Below are 28,000 nucleotides of genomic sequence, written 5' to 3' on the forward strand. Positions count from 1 at the left end.
TTTTTTATGTTTCTCTGTATCTTACTTGCCCGTAGATAGTGTCATAATTTTTTCGTGCTTCAAAGTACTTAGCATATTGTCTTAACTTAGTGTTTATTTGATGGGATACTTTTCCCCCCACTGTGTACATAATGTAATTTCTTTGTGACTTTAATTTAAATAGTAGTGATATTTTTCAAATCATGGATATAGGCACAACAGAAATGAATACCATGAAATCACCCTGTTGTAGGTTATCATAGCATTATTCTGTTCCTTTCCTTCACAGCAGTTGGCACAATGGCAGTGTTACATTTTTGTTTGTAGTTGCTTGATGAATGTCTGTCCCGCTAGATAAGCTCTGTGAGAGCCAGGGGGCGCGTCTGGCTTTGAGCCCCAGCCCTGTGTGCTGAGGTGCTGGCTCAGGGCTTACTATGCAGAGTTCAGTCAATGTTTTAGGAATGAAGTGAGCTAATGAACAAATAAACGAAGAGTGGTAAAACATTATACTAATTGCTAGTTATGTTTTTGTCCTGTTTTTACTTGAATTTTATAACTTTGAGAACAGATTTGACATTAAAAATTAAAAATTGAGACTTCCACTTCTTACCAAGATGGAATAACAGGGACCGGATTTACTTTCCTGCCTGAAACAGTTTTTTAAATGGGCAAAATGTATGAAACAACAGTATTGAAGACATTGACCATCTAGCAGTGAAGCACAGTGAACACTGGGAGACGGGAAATGAACGAGGTGAGCCCTGTGATTGCCCAGCTTCCTGCCTTGAGAGAGTGTCCAGGCTGCAGTGCAGGCAGGGGAAAAATAAGCAGAATTGAGGAGGTGGAAGTGATACTCCAGGAAGACCAAGGAAGCTAGAGTTTGCAGGGCAGTGTTGAATGGGAGACAGCTGCAGAGAGAAAAGTCCAGAGATTTGCAGAAGTTACCCCTCAAGTACTATTCAATTAAATATTGATAAACACACATGTGTCAGGAAACTACCCAATATCCCAATATAGTTAAGATGTTATTTCTTTCCAAACTGATCTACAGATTCAACACAATTACAATCCCAGCAGGGTTTTTTGGGGAGTGGGGGTAGAAATTGACAATCTGGGTCCAAAATTCATCTAGAAATGCAGCGGACCTAGAATAGCCAAACGACTTTTGAAAAAATAGACGAAAGTTGATTTGAAGACTTGTAAGTTAGAAAAATACACTGTGGTGTATATATCAAGATAGATAAATCATCCCTGAAAAAGAAAAGAGAGTCCAGAAATAGAACCACACAGATATAAGTAACTAAATTTTTTTTTTTTTTTACAAAGGTACAAAGTCAGTTTGGTGGAGAAAAGATAGTTTTTTCAACAAATAATGCTAAAAACCATTGGCTATCATGGGGGAAAAATGAACTTCTGTAAAACTTTGTACTATAGAAAAATTAAAAGTGAATCATAGACCTACATGTAAAGCCTGAAATCACAAAATTTCTAGAAGACAACATAAAGGAAAAATTCTTTTGACCTTGGATTAGGCAAAAATTTCTTAGATACAACACAAGAAGTGCAGTCTATAAAGGAAAAACATAGATAAATTGGACTTCATCAAAATTAAATACTTCTGCTCTTGGAGAGAAACTGTTAAGTGAATGGAAAGACAAGCCAGAGTGGCACAAAATTCCAAATCCTGACTGATAAAGGACCGGTATCCAGAATATATAAAGAACTGTCAAAACTCAAGGAAAAAACCTCCATTTTTCAAAGGGGCAAAAAAATACTTAAGCAGACAGTTCACCAAAGAAGATCTTTGGGTGGCAAATGTGCACATAAAAAATGTGAACATAAAAGACTAATGACATCATTAGTCTTTAGGGAAATTAAATCAAACCACAGTGAGATACCACTGTATATACTCCCTGGAATGGCTGAAAATAAAGAGACTGACTCTATTCGGGTTCTCCAGAGAAACAGAACCAATGGGATATATACACTCATATATGTAAAAGAAGGTTTATTATAAGGAATCGGCTCACACTATTATGGCAGGTAAGAAGTCTCACAATCTGCCATCTGCAAGCTGGAGACTCAGGAAAGCCATGGTGCCGCTCTCGTCTAAGTTCGGAGGCCTGAGAATGAGGAGCCAGTGGTGTAAATCCCAGTTCGAGAGCAAAAGACCACTGTCCCAGGTTGAGCAGGCAGGGACTGAGTCTTCCTTCCTCTGTTCAGGTCCCCATGGGATAGGATGGTGTCCACCCACAATGGGGAGGGGATTCAAATGCTAAACTCATCCAGAAACGCTCTCACAGACACACCTAGAAATAATGTTCAATCTGGGCAACCCAGTCAAGTGACACTTAAAATTAACCATCACAAATCCGGCCCCTATCAACTTGGCAGCCATTCACATCTCCTTAAACCATACTTAATCTTCAAGTAAAGACAATAACAAGGTCATAATTCTACCTAACATGATACATCTGTCCTGAAAACCCACCAACCTCTTCCCCAGAAGAGGACGTTAAGTCCTTGGGTGATACAGTGATGTTTGCTCTTCTTGAAATCCCGCAAGTTAAATAGTATGGCATAAATTTAAAATACTTAAATTCCATAATATAAAGTCAACACATCTTATCTGACATGATGAGGGGATAAGGGTGGAAAGAAAACAAACGTGTATATTATACACACACGTATTCATGGCAAAATGAGGAGAAACACTCAAGGCAGTTACAGTCCTCGTTTCTGTAACTGGTTACAGGGTCATAGCTGGTATTCATTCACTGCCTTCTTCTTATTCCCTTTGCCTTCAACAAGTACCTCAGCTGTTCATGGTTCTTTACCTTGTGGGGTGCCCCAAACCTTCATTCCCTAAGGATCTGGGCCATTAGTAGTCCTGCCTAGATTGAGTTGTTGCGGTTTTCAATGGACTGTAATGACACAGCCTGGTAATACCAATAGACACCTTAAGGCATCTCCTGTATTCCAGATGTCCTCTTCCCTCCTTCCATTGTGGAATTGTAGTGCAGTTTCCCCTTGGTCGTAAGGATCATTGACCCTAGCCAGTGTCACAGCTCCTTTGCCTGTTGATTCAGAGGCATGAGGAGCCCAAAGTGGCTGGGTGGCAATCTTAATTTCCAGTTCAGTGGAATCACTGTTGTGTTTCTTAGAGGAAGCATTACTCCCCCTGGAACTAGGGCCTCTAGGCCAGCAGAGCATAAAGTCATGGGAACAGGAAGCAAAAATTTTGCTAGAGGGTCACTAGGCGTAATAGTGAGTGGTGCCACTCCCATATCGACCCCTTGATTTCTGGACCCATGGATCCTGGCTGTGAGAGAAACAGTACTATATGTTGGATGTTGATTCAGAGCGTTTATGGCCTCCTGGAGAACCCCGCTGCCTACTTACTCTGCAGCTGAGTCTTCAGAAGGCCATTCCACCGTCCTGTCAAGCCAGCTGCTTCAGGATGGTGAAGAACATGGTAAGACCAGTGAATTGAATGAGCATGGGCTTGTTGCTACCCTTCTCTTGCTGTAAAGTGAGTTCCTTGATCAGAAGCAGTGCTGTGTGGAGTACCATGACAGTGCATGAGGCATTTTGTAAGTCCGCAGATGGCAGCTTTGGCAGAAGTGCTGCATGCAGGAAAAGCAAATCCATCTCCATAGTATCTGTTCTAGTCCACTGTAAGTAACCTGCCACCAGTAGCTGCCTGACCACCCTGGGAATTGGTGCCACATTGGGCATTCGATGTTGGTCTCCACTGCTGGCAGATTGGGCGCTCAGTGGTGGCTGAACCCAGGTCAGCCTTGGTGAGTCAAAGTCCATGTTGCTGAGCCCATGTGTAAGCTGTCCCTGCCACCATGGCCACTTTGTTCATGAGCCCACCAGGTCATGACAGGGTTGACAGAGAGAGGCTTACTGGTATCAGCAGAACAGATCATCCTATCCACTTGACTATTAAAATCCTCCTCTGCTCAGGTCACCTGTTGGTGAGCATTCACATAGGACACAGATACCTTCACATTTTTTGCCAATTCAGAGAGGCCAGTCCACATAACCTCTTTCCCAAATATCTTTGTCAACAAGACTTCCTTGTCACCAACTTTCCAATCATGTTCCTTCCAAGCTTCTGACCATCCATCCAAACCACTAGCCACAGCCCACTGATTAGTATAAAACTGCACACCTGGCCATTTCTCCTTCCAAGCAAATTGAACGACTAGGTGCACTGCTCAGAGTTCTGCCCACTGTAAAGATTTGCTTTCACCTTTCCCTATCACCTTTACCTTGCTTTGCTGTAAAGCAAGCCTGAGGCTTCTCTTCCTCTGTCAACTGTGATCAGGAACTCCCCAGGAGGTCACAGGTGCAGGCTGGAGGGAGAAGACAGTGTAGCAGGACTGGGGACCATGGCATTTGGGCCACTTCTTCAGGTAACATATCTGTGCCTTCAGTGCCTGCTCAGCCCAGTCTCGTGTATACCTCTTTGATGATGATGATGATGATGATTTGATGATGGAGTGTTGCCGTGTGCTCCCAACTATATGGCTTCAGATAACACCCAGTTTACAATGGGCATCTCAGGTTGCATGTAACTTGGGGGCCTATAGTTAAGTGTTCAGTCTCTACTGAGGCCAAGTAGCAAACCAAGAGCTGCTTCTCAAAAGGGGAGTATTTATTCTCAGAAGATGGCAGGGTTTTGCTCTATAGTCCTAACTAAGGGCCTGTGCCTCAGTTCACCTCTAGGGCCTGCCGAAGGCTCTGACCAGCACCGCTCTCCGCCACTTCAGGCACCGTTGGACCTGCTGGTTCAGGTGAACCGAGTGGCGGGGCAGCTTGCACAGCGGCCTGGAGCTGTTGCAGAACCTTCTCTTGTTCTAGACCCCACTCAACCGCAGCTTTCCTGGTCATGTGGTAAATGGGCCAGAGTAACACACCCAAATGAGGAATATGTCACCTCCCAAATCCAGAGGCCCACTAGGCATTGTGCCTCTTTTTTGGTGGTAGGAGGGGCCAGATGCTACAACTTATCCTTCACTCTAGAAGAGATGTGCCCTACACCACTGGACTCTTAGAAATTACTAAGGCAGAGGCCCTGAATTTTAATCAGATTTATTTCCCACCCTCTGACCCGGGGATATCTTACCGAAAGTCTAGAGTAGTTGCTACTTCTTGTTCACCAGGTCCAATCAGCATAAGGTCATCAGTGTAATGGACCAGTGTGATATCCATGGAAAAGAGAGGTGATCAAGAGCTTTGTGAATTAATTATGATGTAGAGCTGGGGAATTGATAACCCCTGAGGTAGGACAATGAAGGATCATTGCTGGCCCTGCCAGCTGAAAGGAACTCCTTCGGGTGGGCCTTATGGACAGGGGTGGAGAAAAAGGCATTTGCCAGATCAATAGCTGCCCTCCAGATACCAGGGGATGTATTCATTTGCTCAAGCAGTGAAACCACATCTGCTACAGCAGCTGCAGTTGGAGTCACCACCTGGTTAAATTGACAGTAATCCACTGTCATTCTATAAGACCCATGTGTCTTCTGCACAGACCGGATAGGCGAGTTAAATGGGGATGTGGTGAGAATCACCACTCCTACATCTTTCAAGTCCTCGCTGGTGACACTAATCTCAGCCATCCCCCAGGAATGCAATATTGCGTTTTGATTTACTATTTTTCTAGGTAGGAGGCAGTGCTAATGGCTTTCACGTGGCGTTTCCCATCAAAATTGCCATCACTCCACAGGTCAGGGAACCAATATGGGAATTCTGCCAGCTTCTAAGTATCTCTGTTCCAATTATGCATTCTGGTCCTGGGAAAACAGCCACGGGATGGGGTCAGGGATCCACTGAGTCCACTGTGAGATGGACTTGAGCTAAAACTCCATCGATCACCTGACCTCCATAAGCCCCTCCTCTTACTGGTAGTCCCCGAAAGGTCTGATTATTTCTTTTTTCCCAGTGTACAATTAAAAGTTACAGTTACAGGTAAAAGGCCATAGGTCCCTTTGGGGAAGGCTGGGAGAAAGATTAATAGTATAAATATTCAGGGTCCTTCCTCAAGGTGACCCACCCTCCCCTTTATTCAAGAGGCTGGGGATATATGACCTGCCTCAAGGCTGGGAATTGATTGAGGGGCAGTGGCTTGGAGGGGGTGGTTAGGAAAGATGACAGAGGGATACAATGACACTCTGGAGGGTGTTGGGTATGTTCATTATCTTGATTGTGGGGATGGTTTCTCAGGTATGTACATATGTCAAAATTTATCAAATTGTGCACTTTACGTGGTGAGTTTATTGTAAATCAATTTTACTTCAATAAAACTGCTAAATTTTTTAGAACATACATTCTACAGGACAGATGGGGAAGTAAATCATTTCTCACTATTCCAGCTTATTTATTATCGAAGCTAAGTGATCAGGAATATTTCTTCTTAAAATCATATTTAAATCATACCTGTGATTAAAAATTCTAAACATGACTTTGCTTATTCTAAATGGGCTTTCTGACAGTTTGAAGATGCCTCAGAATTACAAGAAACCTTGACCATAGTCTTGAGATTTTGGGTCCCCTTGAAAGGTCATACCTGTCGTCGTGACAGGTGAAAGGGCACCCTTAACCTGACGACATTAAATAGTGGCCCCTTCTGACTAATTCCCCTCTTTCAGATTCTACATACACAATCAATCTTCTTTTCACATTCCTCCTTTCCCACAGGTCTACCTCTGAAAAGATAGTATATTGCTGGTCATGATGGCAGGAGTATTCTGAACCAAGTGATGTTCAAATTTAAATTTCTTTTATTACCTTTAGATCAATTCGTTGGCATTTTGATTTTAGCAAGAGAAAGAGAGCCTAAATCAGATTGCCTAAAATCTTAAAACTAGAGCAAATTTCTCAAGAATTTAAGTAGGATTTTTCCCTTTACTCAGTTAATTATTCACTTTGTCATGTTGTTAATAATTTTGTTTAAAGCTTGGTATTAACCTATGATTCCATGGTTTTTTGTTTTGTTTTGTTACTGAAATTTGCAAACTGTAATAACTGAATTATATATACAATATTGCTTTTTCCTTTGAAGATAATCATTCTGATTGTCTTTCCTGATGTAAAATCTTTCAGTGTATTCTTTATAAAATATGCAACATTCAGATAAATGTATCATTATCTTGTCCCCAAGTGTCTTAATTAGCCAGGGCTTTTTCTGATCAGTGAATTCATCCATTCCTCAATTATTGTGATCTTCCCTGAACTCTGTGTACTTTCTATTAAGTCTGTTTGAGATACTTGAGAATAATGTATTAATCCAAATTACCTGCTTGACTGTTGTTGTCTACAGGTAGCTTAAAATCAAGACAAACATGCTTTTCTGGTTATCAAATTTCAAAATACAGTAAGAATTTAGAATGAGAAGAAAACTTTCTCCATGGTGTAAGAATCCCTTCACCGGCCTCCCTGGCGGTCCTCTCCTTTCTGAGCGCCATCAGAGAACAGGTAGCTCTCTTGTGTAAAGTATTTTCAAGGAAGCCCCCTCCATTTTTGAGCCTTAGCTGGACAGAATTTTTTCCCTTTAAAACAAGCTGAAATTAGCTTCCTCCAATCTCTGCACAGCATTCCTGGTCCTGGTCCTGTCCTCTAAGGAACAGAGTAATTCTGTTGTTTCTTCCAGACATTGCTTTAGGTGTTTGAAGATAGTTTTTGCTTTAGGTGTTTGAAGGTATTTTTATCTAGGGTAAACCTTTCTTGTTCTCTTAACTGTTTACGTGAAATCATTCCTAGATTCCTCATGCCTTGGTACTATTTTGAACAAACATTAAGTTGTCAACATTATAGCTTTGAATGATTCCTCTTTAGCTTTTCTGTGAGTCTGTTTCTTATTTTTATTTCATGTATGTAGCACATACTTTTCTTGTGGGCCTCCCACTAGCTTTTACTGCCTCTGTAGAACTCCTTCTTGTCGGGTGGATGTCACTGCTGCACAGGCAGGTGTATTGTCACTGTAGTCTCCAGCAGTTTTTCTGCCTCCCCTCCAAGAAGGAGCTCTGACTTGCCTGGGGCTGTACAGACCAGGATAATTGGGGGTACCCTCACCTGGCAATCAGACGGAGAGCTTCTGTTTTCAGCTCTTCCCTCATCTCTGGCAGGGTTGTTTCTGTCTCATTTCTCCTGCCTTGGAAATTTACAGAATATTTGCCAAGAGGTGCTTATTTGGTATTTCATTACCTAGCAATAAAATACACTTTATTAACATGTTTTATTGTGCTGTTATAAGCCTACTGTTACATAAATTCAGGTCTAAGTTTCATCACAATAATGGCTTAAACAGAGTTCTAGTTGTGCTTTTTAGGTTGGGGTCAGCAAACTATGGCCCACAGGCCAAATCCATTCTGCTGCCTGTTTTTGTGTGGCCTGTGAGCTAAGAATGGTTTTTATATTCCTAAATGTTGAAAGACTCAAAAGACGAACTCTATTTTATGACACGTAAGAATTATATGAAATTTGACTTTCGGCATCCATGAGTAAAGTTTTGTTAGAATATAGTGTGCCCGTTCATTTACACACCCCGTCTGGCTGCTTTCATGCTGCAGCAGGAATCATTGCTCAGGAGACCGCAGAGCTTCCAAAGCCTGAAGTTTTGATTGTCTGACCTTGTATCAGTTATCCATTATCCAGTGCTCAGTAACAAATTACCTCAGAACTTAGCAGCTTACAACAACATACATTTGTTATCTCTGAGTTTCTGTTTATCAGGAATCTGGGCACAGCTTAGCTAAGTTCTGTACTTCAAGGTCACTCATAGGTGGCAGAGTGTTGGCTGGGCTGTCAGTATCTCAAGGCTCAACTGAGAGAGGATCTACTTCCAAGTGTATGAGGTTGTTGGCAGGATTCAGGTCCTCTGGGTTGCTGGACTGAGAGCCTTAGTTCCTTGCTGGCTATTGGCCCAAGATCCCCCTCAGTTCCTTGCCATGTGGACCTCTCCAGCATGGCAGCTCGCTTCATCAAAGCACGCAAGCTGAGAAGGCAATAGAGTCTGCCAGGAAGATGGAATGTTTTGTAACCTAATTGTGGAAGTGGTATCCTCTCTTTACTGTATGAAATTCATTATCAGGTCAAGCCCACACATGGCTGTGAATACAAGGAGATGGTGATCACTGGGGATCTTAGAAGTCTGCCTACCATGGGCCCTTTACAAAAAGTTTGCCAGCCCCTCCCTGGTTTAGGTAAAAATTTATTTGTCCTCCCAAGGAGTGTTTCTCTTTAGGTAGTTGTTTTAATACATTTATTTGATATGATGTGCTAATTTAGTCTTCTAAATACAAAATCAAAACAGTAATTCTGTCGAATTTTTTGTATTTTGTCCATGTTAATTAGTAACATACTGAATTAGCCCATTTAAATATTTTCTGTTTGTTGATGTCTTACTGTCAGTGATGTGTAGAATAACAAGTATCATTATTTCTTACTGTAGTTCAAGAAGAGATCAAATTTATTTTTTTCCTTAGCTTTCTTATGTCTTTATAATGAAATTTTTTGTCGGCATAGTTTATAAAGCCTTCTTAATTCCCAATATGCTATTTGGTTTTTTTTTTTTCTCTTCTTTCTCTTTCTAGCTTTTTTGTATCCAATAGCAGTATCTATATTTCCCAGGGGGGTTTTGACTAGTTACCCCAAGTCTATTAATGTTGGTCACAAGAGGTATCCATCTACACGTTATTTTACGAGTTACGGCAGCTTCAGATGGGAGTCCAGTGACAGGTGAGGGGGAGGTGGCAATGACCCTTCCCTGGACACTTGTGTTCTGCAGCTTTCCATCTTTTTTCCTTTTTTCAGCCTTCAGATCTTTTTACTGCTGCTAAATTTATATATCATGTGGAGGTCAGACCAAGTCACACTGTATTACTAACCTGCCCTCCTAAGCACCTCCTCAGGGGCTAGAGGGCTTGGAGCCCTGAATACGACATAGGGGTAATCCTCTCAGCCATGGAGAGGGTCCCTCAGAGACACCATCAGGATGGCTGCATGTCCAGACATTCCCTGCCCCCCCCCCAGACCTGGCATCTGCTCTTTCTGGGTGTGGCCCCTGTCTGGCACTTCACTGCTACCTCTGATTTCCCCCCAACCCAGGTCTCCACTGTTCCCATCCACCCAGAGCCTCAAAGGTCAGCCTCCCACCCAGTGGAAAAGGCCATGGAGGGAAGAGTTAGCCTCTGCATTCACGACTCTGCTGTTGACCTTGGTCTGCAGCGTGGTCCGCTATTCCTTCCCTGTCGCAGTTCTCGGGGCTCCTGGGAGGGCCTCCCCTTGTGGCTGAGCATCCTGGCGCCACCCTCAGGCTCTTGCTCCCTGCCTGGGCTCTTTTCCGTTCAGCAATCTCTTTGAAATTCCCTGTGTCCACTCTGCCCTTGACCTCAAACACTGCCTTCGTGCCACAGCTGGGATCCCATTACCCAAGGTCCTCTCCCATCCCTCTCATCTTGCCCTGTCAGGGCAAGGCACCCTCTCAGATGGAGTGGGTGGAGAGGTCGAAGCTGGGAGAGCATTGTCAGGGCCACGGGAAAGAGGGTAGGAAGGAAGAGGGACTGGGAAGAGGTCTTCCAGTAAAGCCACGGGAGGGCAATGGGATCCCAGCTTTGGCCTAAGCCGTGCCTGCCTGAGAGTAAGACGTGTTCAGGTGCATCTTGATAAATGGGTCTCGTAGACCCATCGGTCATCTGACTGCACGTGAGTCCAGGGAGAGGAGCCCAGCAGACACAAGGCCTTAGCCGTTGAGAGAGGAAGGGCAGTCCTGGGTCGCATCCATCACTCTTAGGGGAAAGATGCTCTAAGTTGAAAAGAAAAGAAATTCAGCCAAAATATTTACGAGACCATGCACACAACTTTGGTTCCTCTAACCTTGTGAGAAACAGACATTTTCTCCCTTCAGCAGCAGAAGCAGTGGCAGGAGTGGAGCCCCTCGGGTGGCTTCCTAGGCAGTGGGGGTCGCAGACCTCATCAGGGAGCTGAGTGAAAGAAGGGAATGAGGTGCTTCGTGAGAAAATGAAGAAGAGTATTCACAGCTCACATAGCACGTACCCTGGGGACTCCCAGAAATGACTGGATGAGACTTTGAGTGGAGTCCCAGGTTCCCCAAAAGCAGGTGAGGGTACCAGCCGCAGAATCTAATTTCATTATTCTTAATCACCCTGCGGATGTGGCCCTAGCACAGGTTAGACGAGTCAAGAAAGAACTTGGTAATGCCCAGAGGGAAGCGACAGCAGGGGACTGACCCCTCTGGGCAGCCAGTCTCGTGGCTCAGAGAAGGGGCTCCTGTGGAGTGGCCGGGCTGAGGGCCTCGTCCACCAGGGCACTGCGGTGTGCCGGCCTCTGTGCCCGAAGTCACCTACATCGTGTCCTTGAATCCTCACAACCCTGACAAATTGGTGCAGCCGTGTGCTGTTCCCTGACGAGGACACTAAGCTAGTTACCTAAAGGCTCAGACTCCAGGGAGGTGGGACTGGGGTCAAGTGCAGAGTGGCTGGGAAGTTGCTTCATGCTCTCTCCTGGGTAACATTTGGTTCCATGCAGCTGTTTCTAGGGGAGGCAGATGCTTATTTCCAGTAAAGGACTGGGAAGTACGGGCCCACAGACAACACAGGCCAAGGGTGGAAGGAAGTGCCTTTCGGATAGATGGTGGGGAAACACGCACAGGGCCCTGCAGACAGGAGCTTCGAGACTCCCTGGAGTCCTTGCCAGTCTGTGAACTGCTCTCAGCGGGTCTGTCATCCTGTAAATGAAGTTCATTTTATTGTTCCTGTTCTAAAAGTAATGTTCATTACAGTTTAAAGCACGTATAACGGGAAAACAGCAGTAATATTACCCAGAGACAACACTGCTAATATTTCCTTTCAGTCTTAGTCACCTGAATAATGTGCTCATACTAGAAATGTAACTTCATATTTTGCAGTTTTTATGTAGATTTATAAGCATTCTCTAATTGCAAACTCTTCATAAATATAATTTTATAGTGGCTATTTAATATACCATTGAATAGATGCACTGTAATATACTTTACTATTCCTCTATTATTGAACAAAAATTTAGAGTAAGTGAAGTTTACTGAAAACTCTTTCTAATTCAGGCAGGCGCATAAGTAATTCTGTAATTCTGGAAACACATGGAAACCAGGAAGTGAGAGTCCACAACATTAAGTCACACAATGGGAAAGATTGTGAACTTTCAAATGGAGGCCAAATGGAAATAAACAACCAACCCATGAGAATGCATGCCACCTGCAAAAAAGCAAAACAGTTCTCTGCAGGCATCTATCGAAACTGAGGAAGAAAGACCCTGGTATAGTAAACGGAGGACAATTAGACATGTATTGATTCAGTAAATATTTGTTGAGCACTTGCTATGTGTTAAAGTGTTCCAGGCCCTGGGAATAAAGCAGTGAACAAGACTGCTTTTTCAAAAAAGAGAATCCCTACTGCCATTGAGCTTACATTTTAATTGGGAGAGATGGATAATAGACAAAAATATAGAATAGTGTTTAAATTCCATGAAGAAAAATAAAATAAGGTAAAGAGGAAAAGAATGTAGAGAAACAGTGATTTTGTAAGATCTAGGTGATGTGCAGTTAAGACCTTAGTGGAGTGAGGGGGTGAGCATACCACTGTACTAAAAGTCATTGATAACTTTTTTTTAATTGAAGTATAGTCAATTTACAATGTGTTAATTTCTGGTGTACAGCTTAGTGATTCAGATATACATATATATTTTTTCTTCCTTTTCATGTTCTTTTTCATTATAGGCCATTCATTACAAGGTATAGAATATAGTTCCCTGAATACAGGAGGACCTTGTTATTTACTTATTTTATATACAGTAATTATCTGCAAATCCCAAACTCCCAATTTAACCTTCCCCACCCTTTCCCCTCACTGGTGATCATAAGTTTGTTTTCTTTGTCTGTGAGTCTATTTTGTAAATAAGTTCATTTATGTCCTTTTTTTTTTTAGATTCCACATATAAGTGATATCATATGGTATTTTTCTTTCTCTTTCTGGCTCACTTCACTTAGCATGATGATCTCCATGTTCTTCCATGTTGTTGCAAATGGCATTCCATTCTTTTTTATGGCTGAGTAGTATTCCATTGTATATACTTACCACAACTTCTTTATCCAGTCATCTGTCAGTGGACATTTAAGTTGTTTCCATGTCTTGGATTGATAATTTTTTTATTGGGACAGTTCCTTTTGTTGTTACATTTTAGTGAACATACAAAACACATGTGCCAAGTTTCACAGGCTCACTGTTTCCACATTTTATTATGAAAATTTTCAAATATTTGTTACAGTGGACACCCACATACTCACTGCCATGATTCTAGCTTGAGTATTTTACCATACTTGCTAATTATGTATCTACCCATCTACCCATCTCTCTCTCCGTCTTAGGGCCATTTTAATCTTGATGTCCTCACCCTTTACTCCATAAATTCTTTTTTTTATTGCTCCATAAATTCTCAAGCTAATCAGTTGTGAATTTCTCTTACCACAGGGGTTTTCAGAAACTTACATTCATGAATAGGAAGAAATGTTATATTCATTTATATATTGTTACAGGTTTTAATTTTATTTTTATTTTGCTTTTTACATGTAATTCCTCAATCCATTCAGAGTTTATTTGGGGTTGTGATGTAAGACAAGGTCTTGTCTTGTGTGTTACTTTCCCAAATAGCTGGTTTGCTCAACATATTTGTCAAACAACGTGGCATCTCCTATGTTGGCTGGTCACTTTTTAAAAACAGTGTAAGTTTTTGTATATGCCTGGCTATTTTTCAAGTTGTTTCTTCTGTCCACTTGATATGGCCGTTCACTTATTTTACTACCACTTCACTTTCACAGTTTTATTTATAATACATTTTAATATGTAGGTGGGCAAATTCTCCCCATTATTTTCTTTTTCCAAATTTTCTGAACTATGTTATCAATTATTCTGGTGAATAAATACTAAAATCATCCATGTTATAAAATATCTGGTTGAAATTTTAATTCCTCTGTGTATTTCTTGCTTTTTGAAAGGAATCTTTCCTCATCTGTAGAACAGGGACAGTAATACCTTTGGATAGGATTGTGTATGGATTAAATGATAGCGTACACGTGCAGTGTTCAACGTGATGTGTTAACTCAGAGCCTGTTCTGATTTGACAGAGGGCTCTAAGATTCAATTGCAAGCAAGAAAAAAATAGCTCTGGGTTATTACTGATTCAGAAATGAAGCACATTGGAAGAGGTGAAGTGCCAGCAACACTCGAGCAACGTCTCCCAGCCCTCATTGCAGGATGCCCTGGTATTGCTACGACTGGGCGTCCCAGAGTAGTCCTCCACCTGCCTCTGCGTTTCTTAGTGCCCACTCTGCACAGCCCCAGTGGACTGGCACTCAGATTGATGGTCATACTCACAGGGCACAGTAGGCCAGAATCTGGCACTAGTTTTACTTTGCTTTCTAGAAGGATAGAGGTCAGGAAACACAGTGTATTGGCATGACAGCATCAAGCACATCTTCATCAGGGGTCCTTCCAACTACCCAGGCCTGGCTTCCCAGCCCAGAAAGGAAACCCTCAGCCACTAGTGATGAGACCAGGTGGGTGGGTGTGGACCACCCCGGCATGGGAAGCTCAACAGAGGGACTCTCTTCTAACTCCCATGAGCATGGCTTCCAAGCCCCAACAAGGGCACCCTTGGGGAGGGGAGAACAACAGAAACTGGAGAAGGTGTTTGAAATAGTCCTGGATGAGACAACCCCCAGGGCCCACGTGCCTGCTCACACCTGTCGGGCGGGCACAGCTCACGTCTCAGGGGTGACTTCGCACCTGATGCTTCACAGCCATCTTGAACCGGTGCGTTTCAAGGAAACAGTACAAGGAGAAGGTAAATCTAAGATCACCTTCCTGTGGAGAAAAGGGTTGAGCCTGCTGTAAGCCTCCCTCCTTCCCACCCTGCCCCCAGTTTCAGGTCCTCTTCGTGGGCTTCCGAGCCTCTCCACATCGCTGAGGAAACCCCGTGCCACTCTGCTCACGAGACAACAGGGTGCCTGGTGATGGTCCTTCCGTGATCCTCCACCGTGGCTCCCGCTTTCCCTCCTCCACGCTGGGTGGTTGGTGTCCAGCATCCTCCGTGAGGGTCTGCCCCCGCTGGTTCTGGTCGCAGGATTTTCACTTAGGACAGGGGAGGGTTTGGGGCCATCGCTGTTTGTTTTCTGTGTTCCCTTCTCAGCACTGTTTTCAGCAGGAATTCCTAGAGATTTCTACTCTGTTTCTTCCGGATCTAATCCCTGTCTCATCTGAATCCAAACTTCTGTTCCCTGCACGTGGACCTGCCGCACACCTCGGTTACACACCAGTGTTGCTGGTGGTGTGTCCAAACCACCGCCCCAAGGAGTGCGCGGGGTCTCCTGGGCCTCCCGGGCCTCCCTCCAGTCTGGGCATCTCGGTGGGGCCGTGCCTGTCTTCGGGTGCTCACTGCTGTCTCGCTGGCCCTCCTTCTCCATGAATCCACTATGGTCAACAAGACTGACCATTCCTTTCCCCAGTGCCTGGTACAGAGCAGACGTCCAGTAAAGGTCGGTGACTCAGGTTTAAGTAACGGTACAGAGTCAGTACCCTCAGATGAAGTCAGCCAAAGTGCCTTCTTCTCTCTAATGTTGCAACCCTGATGGGCAGTGAGCAATGGGAGAAAACTAAAGAATCAGAAAGAAAAGAGGGGTCTGCTTTTTTTTTTTTTTTTTTTTTGGCTTGTTCTTTCAGCATTTTCTTAGGTTCCCAGGATGGAGTCCTAGAAGTAGAATTAGCTTTGAAATAAACACTCCTGTTGGAATGTTTAGTTAAAAGATACCGTTCCACCATCGTTTCACTGATGTTCAGTTTCTACTTGCCACAGTGTCTCCCTTTTCCTGTGGTTGCCTTCAGTGAGGGAGTAGGAAAGCTAGAGCCCACATTTATCAAGCATATGCTACGTTTCAGGTGCTATTCCAAGCACCATATGACGCTTTAACTCATTGATGCATCATAATACCCATTTAGGTAGGTACTGCTGTGGAGAAAATGGTTGAGACTGTGGTGCAAAGACATTAATTACCTGTTTCAAGGTCACACAGCCAATAAGCAGCAGAGCCAGTGTTTGAAACTGATCTGGCTCCAAAGTCCCTGTTCTTACAGCATGATACTGTCTGTTACAACTTATTATCTGTTTTTGGTTTCATAACAGTTATTGATATTTTAATGCACAACAGAGGAATCTTTTTGCAAACCCAAATAATTGAGAAGCTATTTATCTCCAAGTGTCCTGTGTTAAGCTTCTTAATTTCACTCAGGCCCTTCCATTATTTCTCTTTAAATTATTGCTCTGGCTTTTAAGAGGGGCAAAGGTACATTTGGATTGGATTGATTTCTTCTGTGACTTTAGAGTAATCTAAAATACTTCATCAGGAAACCTGACTATCCCAATTTTTACTTTCCATAATAAATAGCAATGTTCACTCTACCTTGGAGCACCACTCGCCTTCAAAGGCTTACCTGTCTGTTTCATCGTAGCAGGTAGTGAAGCAGATGCTTTCATCCCATGAAAAGCCCCCAGCTCTGGTGCTCATTTTCAGATATCAGAAGCTGAGCCACTTCCAAGTGGTTCTTACTCTCCCTGTCTCGGTCTTCCTTCCCTCTGCCTTCCCGCTGGCGCCTTCTGTTCACTGGCATCCGGGGAAAGAGAAGTGAGGCGGGTACAGTTGGGGTTTCTTTTGTCCTTGCAAATCTGAGTGCTGACTTCACTGCTCTGAATTTATTAAAGTTGGTTCTACTATGAAATCTTTCATCATAGAGTCAAGTCCCTAGATAAGGAATCTAATTCAACCCCAAGCCTTTTTTTCCTAATTAAATATTTGGGATGGTAGTTTCCTATTAGGATTGATGTACTAGAAATTGATCCAATACTTCCTGTTTCTGCTTATTTAAGTTTCGGAAATGTGATTTCATGGTATCTCAATTTAAATATTTTTATCTCTGTTTTTCATATATAGTTCAATTTCAAAGTGTGTCACACTGTAATCGTTTCTGCAAAGAACACTGTCACTGTAGATTCGTCCTCTGGTTGTTTTAACAGCAAGTTTTATCTGCCTCCAGGAGAATATTAAAAAGCGAGCCTCCGTATCCCCAAGAAATGAGTGCTGTAGCCAAAGACCTCATTCAGCGTCTCTTGATGAAAGATCCCAAGAAAAGACTGGGATGTGGTCCACGTGATGCGGATGAAATCAAAGAACATCTCTTTTTTCAGGTGAAACATTGAACAGATGGTTTTATATGCCCTGCTGTTTTCAGGGTACTTGGCATTCTTGATGAAATGAGTGAACATGTTCCATTTTAGAGTTATTTTTTCCCTATTTTTATGTACGTTGTATCTCTTTTAAATGACAGGAACCCTTTAAGAAAGGATCAGACCATATAGAGACCTATATGGTCTTTTTCTCCGTAAACGGAGAGCGGGGAGAATCTTAACATTCAATTTTCTACATACTAATTGGTTAGAGTTTCTGAGTACTGGTTTCCATTTATGATCTCGTGATTTAGGCATATGGACTGAGGAGACTTCTGCTTTTATTTTTTATATCTCTCCCCGGTTTATGAGTAATTACTGCCACTGTGTTATACCATTTAAATGGTGATCTCATCTCTTCTTCTCCCAGGAGCAATCTTAGAAAATTCAAAATCGGCCTATTTCTCAGTTACATATCTATAATATATTAGAGAACTATTCATTTATTTTCTTTGTACTTGAGATGGTGCTTTTCTTATTCTGAAAAAGCCTAATGAGACCATTCTACAGAGCACCAGCACATCTGCTCAACCTAGTTTGCTCAATTTGGTCCAAAAAAGTCACCAAAATTTTAGGTAACTGGAAAAAAAAAGTTAAATTGACTGAGTTGGTTAGTTATTTCAATCTAAATAGTCAACTTGGGATCACATGACCTTGATTTCTAAAACTCTAAGCTTATGACTTTTAAATAATTCTGTCCTATCAACAAGCATGACCTCACTATTTATGGTCTAAAGAGACCATCCAAGTTTTATTTTTATTCTGCAAACTGAGCTTTTACATTGTTATCACCAACATGAATGAAAGTATCATACCAAAACAAAGAAAAAATCTGCTGTAAAGTAAGCTTTCATGTTGTTGCTTACTGTTTTTTTTTTTTTTTTAATTTAGAAAAACAAATAGTGATTGAGAATAAGAATTATCTCTCTGCACTTGTATGCCTGGAAAAGGGCACATTTATTTCAGTCTTTTGGTGTAAACATTTAAAAAATATTACTGTACATCTTACAAAAGTTCAGTAACGGTGAGAAATACATTTAAAATAAAGTTAATTTCTCAGTGTGTGCATTTCATAGATTAATATGGCTTGGAAAGGTTAACATTTAAACAAACTATTTCAAATATCTTGTTCAGAAGTTTGGCTCAAAAATTAACAAGGTAAAATTTAAGGAAATATTCAAGCAAAATAGCCTAAATCGTATTTTCCTTGGATCTTTTTCTCCATGGTTCCTTGTATTTGTGAGTATTGCAATATAGCTTTCATATTAGAGAAATTTCTCTTTTCTGTAGCTTTGAATAGTAGTTTTAGGTTATTTAATTGCTTTGACTTTTTCAATGACAGGGATACTTCAGGAAAGACCAGAATTCTACTAGGAAAGACCAGAATTCTACTTGTAAAGACCCAAATGGAGTGAAAGTGGAGAGGATTGTAATAACATTCAATTTTCTACATACTAAACGTTCTCCTGCTCACAACATATTTCTTTTAATTACCCCTTTACTCTGGAAGTTTCTCTTAATGTATGTACAATAGCCAAGAATAAATCATATGCTTGTAATGGAAAACATTACAGCCACATAGAGGAAAGAACATGAACTAGAAAGTCGAGAGACTGGCCCTTCCACTGGCTAACGTTTAAATGAAAAGGTTAGTTCTTATTTCTGGGCTTCAGTTTCCACATGGACCAAATAAAGGCACTGAACTAAATGATCTCTAAAACCATTCTAGCTAAAAATTTGAAGATCTGTAATTTAATGATTCTACCTCCATTGCCTCCACAAGAGGGCATAATAAAAACACTTAATGTTAGTTGATTAAACTTACTGAATGTCACCAACCAGGAAGGACAAGTTTCCCGTTTTACCATCTCTGAAAGCAATATGCAGCTTACAACAGACAACAGCTTACTATTCTAATTGGTAATGCTTTTTCTTTCTTAATGGTACATTCAGTAGTGGTGTATCTTACTATTGATGATATCTTAGATTTAAGAGAAATACATTAATAGGATATCTGTGGGATTCAAATCAGTATTATCTGAGGTTGTTCTAAGTGGCAGAAGGAGCATAAAGAAAACAGAAGAGAGGGTTGAATTTGAAAAATAGAAGACATGGCAGTTTAGCAGATAGTAGGTGACTGACATGGGTGGAAAGGGGACTTGGATTATCCCATGGGGAAGAGAAGAGGCAATGTTGAAATGCTGGAATACAGTTGAATGAGAAAAGAGTGCTTACATCAGTTCATACTATCACAGCATCATTTAGACTTACAGACATAAACCATAGCATGAGTTAGAGTGAGTTTGTTTATTGCCTAATCTGTCCAGATGGCCAGGAGGAATATCAAGAACAAGAGGAGAGCTAGTTAACACTGCCTCTAGAAAATGGAAATACTCCTTTGCAGTTAGTATTCATATCCATACTAAAGCTTTATTATAGTTTAGTTTAGATTGGGTCAGTTTGGTTTTGGTTTAACACCTTTCTCAGGGGACTCAGGACAAAATAATTTTTGTTATCCCTAGGGGTAAACTAGGGTGTCCTGGTGCCCCCCAGAGGCCAGGATGAGACGGCACAGTGATGGAGAGCAGTCTCATCTTTCAGACGCAGCATTGGCTGGAGCTACAAGCTGCAATAAAAAAAAAATGTGCTCCTGCCTGTGAAAAACAAATTTTTTTTTAATCATTGGTTTGAAATATGTGCTTCTCTCTCTGTTGATCAATTAAAATTATTATCTATCTTTGTTATTTTTAAAAAATACGTTTCAACTTTGTTGATTTCTCTGTTGTACCAATTTTCTTTCTCTGTTTCAGAAAATAAATTGGGATGATTTAGCTGCCAAAAAAGTGCCGGCGCCCTTTAAGCCAGTCATCCGGGATGAATTAGATGTGAGTAACTTTGCAGAAGAGTTCACAGAAATGGACCCCACCTACTCTCCCGCGGCACTGCCCCAGAGCTCCGAGAGGCTGTTTCAGGTAACCTCCAAGGGCGCACGCGGGTTGGTTGGCCATGTGTGCTTTGAAGGAAAAGATTAATTTTCCCATTTGAAAGTTTTTTGGCATCTTGAAAAACATGATTCTCTAATCTCTTCAAAATTAAGTACAGAGATATTGCAAATTGTTAACTGAAGCTTATGGTTTGTTAAATAGCAGACATTATTTATGTGTTTTTTTATGTAAGTGGAATTTATACCTGAAATTTTATTTTTGTTCAGTTTCTTTTATAGAAAATACAATACTACTTTAGCTTACATCTATTCATACAAAATAGTCCTTAATTCATATGCAATATTATCTGATTTTTTTAATTGTTTTTTTTGAGAGGGAGGTAATTAGGTTTATTCATTTATTTATTTTTAGAGGAGGTACTGAGGATCGAACCCAGGACCTTGTGTATGCTAAGCATGCACTCTGCCACTTGAGCTATACCCGCTCCCACCTATCTGATTCTTTATTTTCAGTGAATAATCTGAACTATTTCCCAATTCTTAAAAAAGATTTAGAAAGAATTTCATATTTAGGATCTTTTCTCAAACTTAACATAAAATATTCTAACCATTAAATGGCATCATAGCTTCCTTTCTTTGACTCTAGTAAATATCCCAGTAGTATGGTTTAATCTGGCCTTTGAGACACTGTCTCTGGACGTTGGTGACACTACTGTCTAGCACTTGGCTGGGCACATAGCAGATGTTGAAAAAAAACATTCCTTGAACTAGTGAATGTTCTAGCTTGAACAGATTAACCACCCATCATTATGCAGATGGTCCCTGATTTATGGGTTCAATTTAGGATTTTTTGACTTCACAATAGTGCAAAAGTGATGCACATTCAGTAGAAGCCACACTTTGAATTTTTATCTTTCCTGGAATGATGATACGCAGTACGGTCCTCTCCATGATGCTGGGCGGCAGCAGTGAGCACAGCTGCCCGTCAGCCCCGCGTCCCAAGGATAAATGCTGACACACTTACAACCGTTCTGGACTCACACAGCCATTGTCTTTCACTTTCAGTACAGTGTTCAGTAAGGGACATGAGATAGTTAACACTTCATTATATTATATATTATATATACAGGCTCTGTGTTAGATGATGCTGCCCAACTATAGGCTAATGTCAGTGTTCGGAGCACGTTTCAAGGTAGGCTCGGCTAAACTATGATGTTCGATAGGTTAGGTGTGTTACATGCATTTTTCAACCTGTGATATTTTCAATTTATGGTGGGTTTATCAGGACATAACCCCGTGGTAAGTCAAGGAAGATCTGTACCACTTTTCGTTCAGCATATCATTCTGCTGTTTGAGTTTATTCCTCTTTTAAAACTTGATTATAAATGTAATTAACCTAAGGAAATATAATCAGAGTCAAATAATGGTTGAATTAGAAATTAACTGGAATTGCTAGTTTTCTGGTTTGAAAAATGGTAGCATTTGACTCACTTTTTGGTACCTTAACTCTACCTTTTTTGAGAATTTAGATGTTTACAAGCAAACTTATCAGCAATGCAAAAGAATTATAGCTATGAGTCAGATATTGGGGATGGGAAAGGGAGGAGGTGCCTTTCTGCCTTTAATTTTGAATTGGTTTAGTTCTACCAGAAGATGGCATTATCTCCTTCTGAAAAGCCTTATTCTATTGATTTGAAATAACCTTGCATTTTGGATTACAAATAAAATAAAATTAGATTCAGCTTAACAAATACTTGAGCACTTTTCATTCTTCTTTCTTGATTTAAGAAAAAAATGCTACAATTGAGACTGTGCTAAACTGGAAAATCGCAAATCTTTATTTTTTTACTCTTTATTTTTTTTTTTTAGGGCTATTCCTTTGTTGCTCCTTCTATCCTGTTCAAGCGTAATGCAGCCGTCATAGACCCTCTTCAGTCTCACGTGGGAGTTGACCGTCCTGGAGTGACAAATGTTGCTAGGAGTGCAATGATGAAGGTATATAGATGTGGTTAATTATATGACATATTTATGGTTTAAATACCAACACTAATTGACTTTCTCAACTCCAGTAAGTTTAATAGACTTTCCACTCAACTAAAATGTAATTTGAAAAAAATGAATAAATGGAAATAGCAGTATTTGCCCTAGAGAATTATTAACATCAGTTTGAATGAGCTCCTTTTTTACAGCAATAGAAAATTATGTATTTTATATAAGTGATATAGATGATAGAGATGAGCTAAAGGTGAATTATTAAAGATAATAAATGTATTCCATTCATATTTATTAACATGAATGATGTTCTGTTGCTCTACAATTTTATCTATCCCTGGGTATTACTAATATTTTCTTAAGTTAAATGATGTTGGTTTCTCATCAGGACTCTCCGTTCTATCAACACTATGACCTAGATCTGAAGGACAAACCATTGGGAGAAGGAAGTTTTTCCATTTGTCGAAAGTGCATACACAAAAAAAGTAACCAAGCATTTGCAGTCAAAATTATCAGCAAAAGGTATCACCATTTCTGGCAGTCTCTCTTATGTCTTCATCCTAGTCAACAGAGTCCATAAATTAAGATTTTTTTGTATTTAAAAGGAAAGTAATGGTATATTGTAAGTTTTTAACCATGGTTTTAGCCATTCAGCTCATCAGTTGATCCACAATTCTAACTCTGAGAAAGTAATCCATTTTAGACATAAATCAGACTATGGTCTGCTTTTGAGATTATTGTGAAAAGATTTTCTCGTGGTAGTGATATTTAGTCTGCCCTGCTTAGCGAATTCAGCAGCTGTTGCCTTTCCTATTAGTTGTACATTTGAAATATTTTTTTCTGAAATTACTTAGCAATCTATGGGTAGCTTTGAGAGACAGCTAGTTGGTTTGGTAACTGATTATTACCTCTGTGATTATATATTCTTATTACCAAGTTGTCAAGCAAGGAGGGCATCCGTTTCTTCATATGATTAGCTCTTTTCTGACTCATTTTCCTCAAGAATAATGCACTACTTGTTCTGGTTGGTGCGTGACTCACTACTTTCATGGAAGCTTCGTTCTGATACTTTGACACTGACATTCTGAATATACCATAAATAAAAACAAAATTAGAGTTGGGGGCAATACTTACAAAAACTTGGTGATGAGGCACGTGGAGACTAACTGCTTTATCTTACAGGATGGAAGCCAATACTCAGAAAGAAATAACAGCTCTGAAACTCTGTGAAGGACACCCCAATATCGTGAAACTACATGAAGTTTTTCATGATCAGGTATCCCACCTATTTTTCTATGCATCCTCATTCATATACAAGGTTCTACTTTTCACCAGTTTTGTTGGTGCCGCTGGGTCACTCGGGGATATGGGACATGACCCAGCCACTCGAGAGGGCAGAGAAACCACTCCGCACACAGTCTCACCCACCCCAAAATCAATGCCTTCTTTCACTGTTGCTTTTCATGACTCAGTAGTGGTCATGTAGGACACAGAAGTAGGGTGGGGGGTGGGGAGCCCCGGGGCACTGCCACCAGCTCCTTGTTTTTATTGCCAGCTCAGCTGCCACCCCATGAAGCTTCACTGCCACGTACTTCTCAGTACTCAGTAATTTTCAGCCTTTAACTTAATCCTTTCACTTCAAGAGTAGAACTTAGAGAGCCTGAAGCCGCATTAGTGCAAACTAAAGACCAAATAGGAAGCAGAAGGGCAAAGATGCTCCCCTTGCATCTTCCTCTAGGTGGTGGGTTCTGCTCCGAGCACTGCTCGCCGCCCCTCTTCTAACCCCAGTATCGCTTTCCAGCAGGAGCCTAGCCAGAAGCGTATAACTTTGGATATGGGAGGAACGCTGTTGCATCAGACCCATGTCTCCTCCCAGCCCCTCCACTGCCACCTTCCCCAACAGAAGTTGCCCCATTACAGTCACCTTTCCTCCTGAGACTGGGTGGGATGACACAGTCTTACTCAAGACAATGTGCTAGCCACAAGAGCTACAACCAATCCTAGATGCAGTTGGCCCTAACTTTACCAAAGAAGAAACTGATGTTCAGGAAGGCAATGAGTGTTTTCCCACAGGGAAAAAAGGGGGGGGGTAGTCACGAGACTTGTCCAACTGAAGTCACATAGCAAATCAGTGAATATCTAGTAGGAAAACCTGGTCTCTGTTTTGGGGCTCTCTCCGTGGTGCTGCTGTAACATCCGTGTACTTGGAGAGCTGTGGCCTGGTTCTCTACCACACTGAACTTTCCCCGAGCACCATGGCCAAGGATGATACATTGTGGGGAAGCCAGGCAGCAGCAGCAGGGGCATGGTAACCATACACCTTTTGGGATCCAGGTATGGTAGCACTCATTCTAAATGTGTTGTCTTATTCAATCCTTATAGTAACTCTATGAGGTGAGAAAGCCAAAACTCACAGAAATCAGGTAACAGGGTTTCCCAGTGTGTGAGTGGTAATGCTGGGATCTGAACTCGCACAGTCCAACCTCAAAACCAGCCTTTCATGACTTTGTCTATTGCCTTAGGAGAGGCAGACACATAGCCTGGTTTTCACATCAGGTGAGGTGAGCATCCAGAAATGACATCACCATCTACCTGCTGTTTGGTGCTTATAATCAGAAAAGGAGCATCTTTGAAGCAAAGACTCAGGGGGAAGTGCTCTCCCTGCTCATGTACTGCCTCCACCTCATTGGACTACAACTACAGTGGAGGTAGTGAGTCCCCCATCCACTGGGGATGGTTAGGAAGAGCCTGGACAGTCTTCTGTCGAAGATGACTCACATATCAATCAAGGGCTTGGTGGATGACCTTCAAGTTGCCCCTCTGTGGTTTTGCAGCTGTGCCCCTGGCTACTTCCCAGCCAAGACATTCACTCTCTGACCTTCAGGCCACTGTCAGATCTCAGGAACTGCATCCCTGATTTTTTCTTTATGTCACAAGTTAAATTTATTATTTGCTTTTTTTTGTTTAAATTTTTTTATTGAAGTATAGTTGATTTATAGTGTAGTGTTAGTTTCAGGTGTACAGCAAAGTGATTCAATCCAATCTATCTGTCTATCTATCTATCTTACTCTTTTTCAGATTCCTTTCCATTATAGGTTATTATAAGATACTGATATAGTTCCCTGTGCTATACAGTAGGTCTTTGTTGTTTATCTATTTTATGTATAGTACTGTGTACCTGTTAATACCAAATTCCTAATTTATCCCTTCCCCCTCTTCCCTTTTGGTAACCATAAGATTGTTTTCTGTGTCTGTGAGTCTGTTTTGTAAATAAGTTCACTTGTATCATTTTTTTTAGATTCCACAAATAAGTGATAACATATGATATTTATCTTTCTCTGACTTACTTCACTTAGTATGATAATTTCTAGGTCCTTCCATGTTGCTGCAGATGGCATTAATTCATTCTTTTTTATGGCTGAGTAATATTCCTGTGTGTGTGTGTGTGTGTGTGTGTGTGTGTGTGTGTGTGTGTGTGTGCGCGTGTATACCACATCTTCTTTATCCATTCCTCTGTTACAGATACTTAGGTTGCTTCCATGTCTTGGCTGTTGTAAATAGTGCTGCTGTGAACATTGGGGTGCATTATCTTTAGGAATTAGAGTTTTCATCTTTTCTAGAAATATGCCCAAGAGTGGGATTGCTGGATCATATGGTTACTCTACTTTTAGTTTTTTAAGGAACTTCCATACTGTCCTCCATAGTGGCTGCACCACCATTTTGAGTGTATTTTTGTGTATGGTGTGAGGGAGTGTTCTAACCTCATTGATTTACATGTGGCTGTCCATATTATTTGCTATTTTTATAAAGAGTTATTAGAATGTAAACTATCTCGTGTTACAATCCTACGTATACCAGTATATTGTTATTCTAATATACAGTTGTTGGTACTTTGAGTTATTTTTTCCATAATGGTGACAGTTGCCTAGATCGTCCCCAAATCCAACACCGTCCTCTTTTTCACTAATGGGTGAAACTGATTGAGGGTGTGTCTCCAGCCTTTGACCATACAGCAGTATAGTTTTGTGTTCCATGATTTGTACGTTACTGCTTTATTCCTTTCCTATTGCTGCTGTTACAAATTCCCACAAGCCTAAAACAATATAAATTTATCATCTAACAGACTGGAGGTCAGAAGTTCAAAATCAGCCTCACTGGTGTAAAGTCAGAGTATCAGCAGGGCTGGTTCCTTCTGGAGATTCGAAGGGTCAGTTTATTGACTTGCCTTTTTTAGCTTCTGGAGACCGCCCACATTCTTGGTTTGTGACCCTTCCATGTATCATTTTAATCTTTTGTTTCCATAGTCCCATCTCATACTGTTGACTCTGATGGATAATTAAGATACTCTTCTCATAAGTAGCAGAACTGGCATTCAGATCCAGGTTTGACTCTAAAACCTATCTCTTAAACCACTGTAAGTGTTGCCCCCATTTTTTTAAAGCTTGCTGGCATATACCTGTAGCAGACCTTTAGCTCTGACCTTACCTGTCTGATGTAGATAAATCAGCATGATCTCTAGTAGCCTGGGAGCAATTCTCTCGTTAAAAGTGTTATTCACCTTCTAGAATTTGACAGTTGCGTGCAGGATAATGTATTTATAGTTGTCTTTTCCATGAAGCAATGTTTCTGGACTTTGCTAATTCAAAGGGAAGCATACTTTATTTTGTTTCTTTAGTGACATTGGTGCTGCTATAATGCATAGCACCTGGATTTGAATATTGACTTGATATCTTTTTTAAACTTTTTTGTGTTCATTGGAGAGCTGATACAATTCCTTTGCTTTTCAATAGCTCCTATGTTATTTTCTTTATGGAAATAGTAAATATATAACTATTTAAGTTATTTAATTAAGATAATGCCATTGGAATCAAAAGCAGTTAAAAAAAAAAAAGCCCACAGTGAGTTATAAGTGTTTGCCGTGAGTATTAACAGCAACCCTGAAACTAATCTGCTGAGCCCTAACAGATTTAAAGTGACATCATCCAACAATGCCTTTTTTGAAAGGTAAATTTGCCATTAAATGTGTGTGTCAGGCCTCTCATGGACAGTTACCCATGTTCTGTCAGCAATCTTCCTTATTATTTAAAACAGCCAATTTCACATTATTATCAGTACTAGGTCACACTTTAAAAAGAAAGATATGTAAACTTGATAGAGAGCGTTGGAATGGAATTCAAATGAAAGAATTAGTCAAGGAGATATATATAAAGATTTCTCTGCAGTGCTTGAAATTTTCCATTACCGAAATAGAATTCTAAAAAAGCCACATTATCCTTCAACTCTTTCCTCTAAAATACAAGGATTGCCCTTGATTATTTTAACAAGGGACTATTTAAATGTGTTGGTAGTGATTCATATTCAATAAATATTTTATACATTGATTAGCTTCTACTCCTCTGCATTAAGCCCCTCCACATTCTCCTGTCTTTTCTAGCTTCACACGTTTCTAGTGATGGAACTTCTAAATGGAGGAGAGCTGTTTGAGCGAATTAAGAGAAAGAAACACTTCAGTGAGACGGAAGCCAGCTACATCATGCGGAAGCTTGTTTCGGCTGTAAGCCACATGCATGATGTCGGAGTGGTACATAGAGATTTGAAACCCGAGGTATAAAATTACATGTTCTCTCATATAATGCAATCAAGCATCATTATTAAATATCCTCCAGATATGTGTGGGCTTTTTTGTTTTGTTTTTGTTTTGTGTTTTTATTTTCAGGGCTTTCTGCTAAATAGATATTTGCAAATATC

General features: G+C 40.9%; 1 protein-coding gene across 4 annotated transcripts in view; it reads left to right on the forward strand.

Annotated features, from left to right (window-relative positions):
* RPS6KA5 (ribosomal protein S6 kinase A5) overlaps positions 1-28,000 on the forward strand; it is a 167,316-nt gene that overhangs the window by 122,483 nt on the left and 16,833 nt on the right. For 2 of the 4 annotated variants that reach the window (XM_074365138.1, XM_045505672.2), the window contains 6 exons: positions 17,127-17,277; positions 20,127-20,288; positions 22,130-22,255; positions 22,641-22,774; positions 23,435-23,528; positions 27,687-27,857. In XM_074365138.1, coding sequence (XP_074221239.1) covers positions 17,127-17,277; positions 20,127-20,288; positions 22,130-22,255; positions 22,641-22,774; positions 23,435-23,528; positions 27,687-27,857 — 838 coding nt within the window. Of the gene's footprint in view, positions 1-595; positions 734-6,981; positions 7,465-17,126; positions 17,278-20,126; positions 20,289-22,129; positions 22,256-22,640; positions 22,775-23,434; positions 23,529-27,686; positions 27,858-28,000 lie in introns of those variants that run through there. The other 2 variants (XM_045505673.2, XM_045505675.2) reach the window with 2 other exon arrangements.

This window comes from Camelus bactrianus, chromosome 6, assembly GCF_048773025.1.
Source record: "Camelus bactrianus isolate YW-2024 breed Bactrian camel chromosome 6, ASM4877302v1, whole genome shotgun sequence".
NCBI classification, from domain to species: domain Eukaryota; kingdom Metazoa; phylum Chordata; class Mammalia; order Artiodactyla; family Camelidae; genus Camelus; species Camelus bactrianus.